Source organism: Lepisma saccharinum, chromosome 2 (assembly GCF_977018435.1).
Source record: "Lepisma saccharinum chromosome 2, izLepSacc3.1, whole genome shotgun sequence".
Classification (NCBI taxonomy): Eukaryota; Metazoa; Arthropoda; class Insecta; order Zygentoma; family Lepismatidae; genus Lepisma; species Lepisma saccharinum.
Window position 1 is genome coordinate 96949419 of NC_139230.1, and position 8739 is coordinate 96958157.

Below are 8739 nucleotides of genomic sequence, written 5' to 3' on the forward strand. Positions count from 1 at the left end.
AAGCATTTTCACGTAGTCCACAACGCTCGAAACGCCAGTGGTCTCGGATTTTAGACGTGTGTAGAAAAAGTTTATCTTTAATGCTAAAAGATATGAAATTTCACCCATACAAACTACAGGTTGTTCAAAAACTTTACGACACAGACAAGGAAGCAAGAGTTACATGCTGCACTACCATGATTAATTTGCTAAGGGAGAACCCTGACACCATCAATAATTTACTAATGACTGACGAAGCATATTTTCACCTTTCGGGCTATGTAAACAAACAGAACATGCGCTACTGGTCACCAGTAAACCCGAAAGAACTGCATGAAACGCCATTGCACTCTCCCAAAGTGACAGTTTGGTGTGGGATTGGTGTGTTCGGGATTGTTGGGCCGTATTTCTTTGAAAATGACAATGGAGAAGCAGTGACTGTTAATTCGGAACGTTATGTGGCAATGTTGGAACGCTTTGTGGAACCCGAGTTACGACGTCTAGGTATTGATCCCAAAAAACTTTATTTCCAGCAGGATGAAGCAACAGCCCACACCGCAAGAATCAGTATGGAACTCGTTCTACGGTTGTTCCGAAGTGTTATCTCTCGAAGGGAAGAGATTGCATGGCCAGCTCGGTCACCCGATCTTACTGTCCCTGACTTTTTTCTTTGGGGATTCTTGAAAGACCGTGTGTTCAGAAGGCATATCACGACTCTTCAACAACTGAAAGAAGCCATTGTTGAGGAAGTAACGGCTATTGATGAGGAACTACGGAGACGTGTGTACAATAATTTCCAGAGACGTCTGCAACAGTGCATTGATGCCGAAGGGGGCCACCTGTCTGATGTAATTTTCAAAAAATGAACTTGTAAGTTGTTAGTAATAAAATTGCATACTTCAATGTACAATTACATACGGTCTTCCTTATTCTCCTTCTTATTTTTCATCATCTATCAGCATATCAAATGTGTAAGTCGGCTCCGCGCCACCCTGTATATATATATATATTGAACTCGCGTACTTTCGACGTGGCCGAAAGCCACGTCTTGTACGCTCGCATGCGTGACCTTAGGCCACGTTGTGGGCGTAATCATATTATAGATGGGGTAAAATGTCTGCATGTTGTATTGGATGAAGGGGAACAAGTGTATAAGTTCGCTAATTTGAAAAGTTTCGAAAGTTACTTTATGTGTGTATGGGCTCTAATAAGGTACAAATATTCAAAAGAGTATTGTCTAATTTCTTAATAATAAACTGAGTAAGTAATAACTGTTTCAAGATAATTAGTTGGATGTTTTTGCATCAACGAATTCAATAGCGACACTAAATTGAAAATGCAATATTTACGTCTTTTGTCATTTTCACATTTTTGAATGTAATTGGGTAATAACTGTTTTCCGTCATTCCCCCAAAATTCCTACCTTGCGTCTGTAATAAATTCTGACTCTCGTATTTTGAAATACGAAATATCTAATATAATTCACTTACAATAGTTTTTGGGGTGAAAATAAACTTTCTTTAAGTTCCCTAGAAACGTCCGTTTCCATGGTGAACAACAAGCACGGCAAATACTCTAAATAATTGTTTGTTATTATACCTCTAAACATTTAGTTAAAGCAACCACGATGTAGATAATATTTTCGCATTAGGTTTACCAGTATATACGTAATTGTATCTGGGCTGAAACTCCTTATTATGTAGATGTCATCCTCGTTTGATCCACCTTTTCAAAGCCAGGAGTTGATTCAGCTGTGTGTTATAGGTCTGTGAGAAATATAATGTATCTCGACAATTAAGAATTGAAGGAAACAATGTGTGCTGCAAGAAATGTCCGTGGCAACGGTTGCTAAGGACGTGAAAAAAGAAGGGCTAATTGAGCTATTTTTGAATTTTCTCGGCATTTTGGGCCGATTTCATGGGGGGTCGTAATCGGGCATTTCTCGCTATGTTTGTATACTCTGTCCCGAGAGTGAGTCGAGAGTGCTCGACCAATTAACGCGTGAGAGGGAACAGTGGAAATGGGAGAAAAAGGGATTTTAAATTCGTCGTTGAAATCTTCAGTGATACTTATTCTAAAGGTAAAAGGTAAATATAATCTATGTGCATTTAATCATGCCGTGAAGGTACACAGGGGTCAAAGGTGGAGCTCTCCCATGGTTGAAAGACCACAAGGTGAATGGAACGCGGTCCTGGAAACTCTCCCTTCTGAAGCATGACGTCATATGAGTTGCAGAGGCTGGTCCCGTTCCTCTGTAGGCAGGGAAGAAGTGAATTGGTGTTTGCAAAACAACAATATTTCATGAGCTTTAGAATATTAGGAGGGAACATTTAAGAAAGTCAACATCTTCTAAAGTCCAAAATTTAGCACTGAAATATTTCTCTAGAGCATGGTTTACTTTAGTTAGTCGTTAAACTAACACCTTGGAGTAAAAAGTATTCTTTAATAATTAGGCTATTATCAGTCCCTCTGATTTTTATCAGCCTGGCGTGCAGCATTTTTCATTGCTTTGTATGGGTCATACGTAGATAGCTCGGTGGTCGAGCGTGTTCAGTGGTATACTGGCGACTTAGGTGCCAATGGATCCGGGTTCGATTCCTTGTGTGGGGTGTAAGGCGTGACGTTTGTGAATAGTACGAATTCCACGCAGTAAAACCCTGGACAGCATTCTGCAGAATAATGAGGATCTGGAGCCCAGATGCACGGACAGTATAATCCTCTACGGTTGCGTGTTGGCGCCCTGCATGCTAAGTTGGCCTTCACAACATCTGTTTTTAACTAGGGTGTACCGACTTGAGTCTTCAGACGACGGCAGTTCTAGTATTTGCCACGACTGTACGTAATCACTGGCGTAGGCCGAGTGGGGATGGTTGAAGGGGCTACGGTCCACTCCGAAATTTTAAGAAAACCAACATTTTCAAATAAAGGCAGTGAAGAACTGGAGAATGGGGGACCAGAGTGAGTGTTAAATGTGCTGACGTGTCCATAATTTAAATAAATCAATCAAGTATTTTTAAGTTCCGGCCTGCATGTGTCTACCTTTGTAAGTGTAACTCATAATTCAACTTCGTCGTCGCCAATAGTGGCTGAGAAGCGATGTAAATATTAAAGAATGCAAACATAAATTCTAGCTCTACGCTGTTCCAATTCTGACCACCTCTCTTACATAAATCAATTTTGTATTCTTTTTCTCCATGTAGATGCTTCTCAACACCGATATCTGGTTAGTAAAGGTAGAATGAGAATGAGAGAACGAGAGGCCGTCTTTCCAGATGTTTCCAGCTTTGGCTGCAAATCGCTTCTCCCATCTGGAGAAAGACCAAACTGTTAAAATTCAAATTTGGAGGCAGTATGGGAGATATAACTTTCATTATTGTAATGGTTGTTTCTACATATTTTATTTCTTGAGGACACATTCGAGGGTGGTCAGGCACCATTGGCACCCCCCGTGCGCAAGACTATGCCCTCACATATCAATTTTCATTTGCTTCATCTGTAGAAGAAAGTATTGACGGTAACCAAAATTGACGATGTTGTTTGAAAGTGTGTTAATATCGGGTGTGTTGTAGAAGAAAATAAAGCATTATTTACACTGTTACTCTTCCTTGCACTCGTATTGTGTTTCGTTTGTTGACTTGGACCTCCCCGTTGGTGTAGTGGTAACGTCGTCGCCTTGTAATCAAGGGGTCCCGGGTTCGATAGCCGACGAAGGCATAGGAATATAGTGTTTCGGGTTCCACTTTAAACTGTAGGTCTAGTCCCGATTAGCCATACTGTGCATAAAGTGTACTTAAAACACAAAGTCAATCAATGAATCGTTTGTTTACTGAACGGTTCTATTCGAATATGAGCAAAGCACTTTCGTTACTTACGAGAAATGCTTCTACTTTAACAGAATTATAATCGAAACGTTTTATATCTTTCAGCTATGATTGCTTGGAAAAGTTAAAGGACGTTAGGATTGCAATATGTCGGTGGACTCATTATCTTAGCACCAAAAATTCTGGGTTGGAATTCCTATGTCAGTTTCGTCTCTCTAATGAGGCAAATAGGAAATAATTTGAAATATCCTCTGCAGCGGCCGAACGAAAGCAAGTCTCTGCGCAATCAGTCAATATGGAGGACTGACTAACGAACGCGTGTGAGGGAACGGGATTGTGGTAAAGGTGAACAGCGACCACCCTTTCCAGCACTGATTCGCTCCGCTTACTCACTCTTCCCCTTTCTTGAGCGGCCTTGCTCCATAGATACCCGGGACAGAGTATAGAGAGAATTGGAAGAGACAGAAAACGTGCCATTTTGGTGGCAGAAGTACTCACTGCATCTAGGCACAGTATCGGCAGTTTTAAAAAAAACAATGGCATCTATTTGCGTTGGTAATACATCAAAAGGTGAAGAAAAGCAAATGCTGTTATTCACTTTGTTGATGTCTGGTTAAGTATTTTCCAATCTAGTTGTTGTTAACTTTATCGAAAGAGATTTTTTTTTTACTCTGCAAAAGATAAATCGTAATTTTGTTACGACTTGCATGTATCCTGCAGCTAAATATGGACAACAGTAAAAACGCAACAAAACCAGTGTAACAAAGGCCTTTGGCAACGTGTGTAGAAATGAACGTTCCTTTCAACGAAACTCACACTACTCGACCGCTATCTGTTACTGGCGCCTAAGCGTCTGTACTCGGGGAGTTGTTTCGCCCAGACATGTGTGCTGGATCTACTGTGAGAGCTCGAGTTTCGGGTTCACTTCCAAGTGAACAAAAGTAATGTATACACCCAAGCATCAGTGGCGTGTGCATGGGGATAGTTATAGTTGGGAACGCAATACTCCCGACTGATTCAAGTTCGCTGCACAATTAACGTGAACTGCAAAGAAAGATGGGGAAATAGTATTACTGCTGTCCGCTATCGCAAGTCACGTAGTGGTAACGGTATCACATGTAACGATGCGGCGGTCCGGCGTTCGAGCCTCATGGCCTCATGGCCTCATGGCCACGATTTCGGCAAACGTTTCGGGGTGTGTTTTTAACACACTTGATAGGTATTGCTACTACAGTATTTGTGGCAGTGACTGAAGGTACGCATATAACGATTACATTCTAAATGCAGTTCTTCTTCATTTTGTTTTAGTCTCGTAAAATTTACCAGACTATCTATCAGACTATCTAAAATGATGTGTAAGGCCTCACACACTCTTCGATCACGGCCAATTTGGAGGTGATGTGATCAGCACTACGTTCCTGCCGCCTTTACACACCAGAGTTTTACCTCTAGTTACCCACCATTTATTTGAGGCTGGATGAGCTCCAGTCGCTTTACGCGGGGGCAACGACGGAAAAATTTCGACCTTAGATCAGCCAAGGGACTCCCGTGTGGCAGCCAGGCGCCCTACTGACTAGATTACATTATATTGTGCATAACCATTATTTATTTGGAATCAGCCCCTCCCCCCCTGCCCCTAATTAAAATGATATATTGTTAGCACTAGCTTACCCGGTGGGGGGGATTCCAGGCCAACTTCCTCTTGTTTATCAAATTCCCAACTGTGGACATTTGTATTTAAAAAATGAAAATAAATTAAAATACGTTGCAATGGTCCCTACCAATCTTTCTGAATTAACTTTGCTCATACAATGATGAAGGTAACGTACAAAGAAGGAACATTCACGCTGTGGGCCTATCAGTATGTTCCGCCATGAAACTTGTGCCTGTAACATTGTACAATTGGTTGGTAATTAAAGTAATTAATGTAGTTATTACAATTACTTGAGAACAGCACATACGAAAACAAGAAATAGCATTGATTCATCATTAACATGTAATTTTGAGGTCTAGTGAATGATAAAATGTGTGCAATAATTGGTTCACATGATGGTCATTTTGCAATTATTATATTTGTTATATAAGTGCATCTATATGAACAACAAAAGAAGAAATGGTTCATTAACAAAAGTTTCATGAATTATAATGTTAAAAAGGAAAACAATGTCTGGGCCTCTGAGACCCCCTCAGGTAAGTTAATTTCTTGTACGCCAGGGCAAGCTAGGGATAAGAAAAACCAAACTTCTTCCAGTCTTAACTGCAGTTCTTTTGTAAAACAATGGTTTTATGCTTGCAATTGTGTCTTATATGGTATTGCTGAAGGGTTCTTCGCTTTGGTCAGATTCCCATTCATTCAACCTTTCCTCTTCTGTCTTTTACTCCTGTATCTAGAATACAATTCAAATGTAGTCGAAAAAGGTATAGCTAATGTAATTTGTACCTTTTTCGTCTTCGATTCCTACAGGTCATAAAATTCTAAAGTCGCGACTTCAATAACACAAATCATTTTTGTTGGAATAACAGTTTTCAGTAAGGTATAAAAGTGACTACAAATTGACCATGCTTCAACTCTAGATATTAAAGAACCAAGTTAAATCATTTGAGCAAGTAAAAATACAAAATACGTATGTTGAAAGGATATACTTATTGTAGAACAAAGTGAAAACTATAAAAACCAGTGAAATTGAAATAAATAATCTACATTTCTCAAGTAAGCATAAAGGAAAGGAAAAGTAACGCACAATTCTTGCAGTAATGATAAAATATTACTAATTGCGACAGCTTAACCGTGAAACGATTACCCCGCCATCGATATGGAGACACACGGGAACGAGTCATACAATTCGACAAAGTCTGCTAGGCCTCTATTTTGACGTGAACCAAGCTTCATAAGTTTTTTTTTTACAAACATTGTTTCAATGTGCGCGAGCTATACCTCCGCAGTTGTATTCATTTGAAATGACCTACTAAAAGCGCGGATTTTCATGAAAGGCTAGCATGTGAGTCAATGTGTGAAGAACCCCGTCTCCTCGGATTAAAAGCGCGGAGTTAGAGTAGAACACAGAGCCCCCTGGTAGCAGCAGATTTTTTTGGCGGATGGAGTGGGGGAGGGTTGCACGTAATTTTTCATTTATCCTCTAGGAAAGTTCAAATCCGTGAGAACAGCGCCAGAGTGCTGAAAACAACTTTTCCCACCCTCTTTTTTATTGTTACTAGCGTTTTGGATAAGATTGATTGATTGATTTTTTGTTTCAAGTCCACCTTATGCACAGGTTGGCTAATCGGGTTTTGGATAAAAGTATTTACATTTTGAACGCATAGTTTCCCTTCCTTTGTAGGAATAATGCGGTGAATTCAGCAGTCCTACAACAGCCACCCATCCGCCCTCTGTAATGTCTCAAATTGAAAATATACGTATAATACCTTCAAGTACATTAACTTGCCATTTGCATAAATGTAAAACATTTTACCAGTAGTCTTTAGGTGAGCCTACCTACAAAGATTTAATTTTGCATGATTGTAATTGCTACAGTTAGTTAACAAAGCATACACCCTTAATTCACCATCGTGGGATTAACATTTCTTTTCGCATGTATATCTCAAAGTTCGACTACAGAAACACAATTAATTGACTTGGTGTTTTAAGTCCACTTTATTCACAGTCCGGTTAATCGGGACTGGACCTACAGTTTAAATTGGGATCCGAACCACTAGTGCCTCCACCGGGTATCGAACCCGGGACCCCTTGATTATACAGAAGCACAATGACAGGAAGTATGGGAATAAATAATATTCACCCATGAAACCGCAAAATCAAGTTAAGGTTTTGCAACTGAGGTGGTGAATGCTCCGTGCAGATTTGAAGACGCCAATGCAACAGTCTCTTTTCATCTTCTCAGTTATATCGTTTACGTCTCGGGAATTACTCCCGCAAGCACAAGGTATTTCAGTTCGGCTCTGTGGCTGGATTGTTAGCGTAGCGTGCCACAAAACACGGTGTCCTAGGTTCGCATCCCGGTTAAGAAAAACTGGACATGAAGTTATGTTTGTTCCAACAGTCTGTTTCATCATTCATCCTAGCCTTCATATTATATGCGACATTTGCATGAAGACACAACATTTGCTGCTGTTATCTACTTATTGATTTGATTAGTTTACATTTCGCTTCTGTCTCTTTTGGTCACTCGCGAAGATTAGGGTGAAATTGAAGCCAGGCAATGACGAACACGCATGGGCGGTTAGCAACACACAGACTGAGTGTGAGTCTAGACGCCAAAGCCCCGTTTGTCTGCAAAATGCACACTCTGTACTAATAGCACTTGCATAGTTTAAAATATCGATACATCTGATTAAAAATATTCATTAAACTTCGTTGTCCTTTAAAACTGCCACTTTCAATATGTATTTCGCCATATAATTCAAATACCGCAAACGCACTAAAGGAAAACAGTAGCCACACTGGACGCGAACCAAGAAACAAGGTTGTTGATTTCAGCCTTCAATATCTCTCTACTTGACTTTTAATTGTTGCCATTCAAAATGTTTACATTCGTTTATTTCGAGGAACAATTGTTTATATTCGAGCAATAAAATTGTACATATTGTTTGTATCACGTGACCTTTGAAAATATGGTCAGAACTTATGGTAAGAACTTATTTAAGCGCTAGATACTCCTTCGTTCATGAAATAAGCAAGTAAAAGGATTTGACATGTTCTATTTTGCTATTATAACAACGTTAAGAAATTTTAATAGTCCATGGTCTTCTTCACTTCTGCTCCTTTAGCTTCTAATTTTTGTGCGGCCCTAGGTATCCTAGTACCAACCCCCGCCCCCCTTCCTTGAGTCCATCGTGTCATACGTAAAAGAGACGTTGACATTTTGGCGCTTGAAGGAAAGTCATCCCTTACACCCCGCTCCTGTTTGTGGGCAATATTCCC

The 8739-nt window shown here is 40.1% G+C and overlaps 1 protein-coding gene across 1 annotated transcript; it reads left to right on the forward strand.

Annotated features, from left to right (window-relative positions):
- Nucleotides 1-275: 275 nt before the first annotated feature.
- LOC145983342 (uncharacterized) lies at nt 276-845 on the forward strand. The gene has a single exon (XM_083116484.1). The coding sequence runs from the start codon at nt 276-278 to the stop codon at nt 843-845; it is 570 nt and encodes a 189-aa protein (XP_082972610.1).
- The last annotated feature ends 7894 nt before the right edge of the window (nt 846-8739 follow it).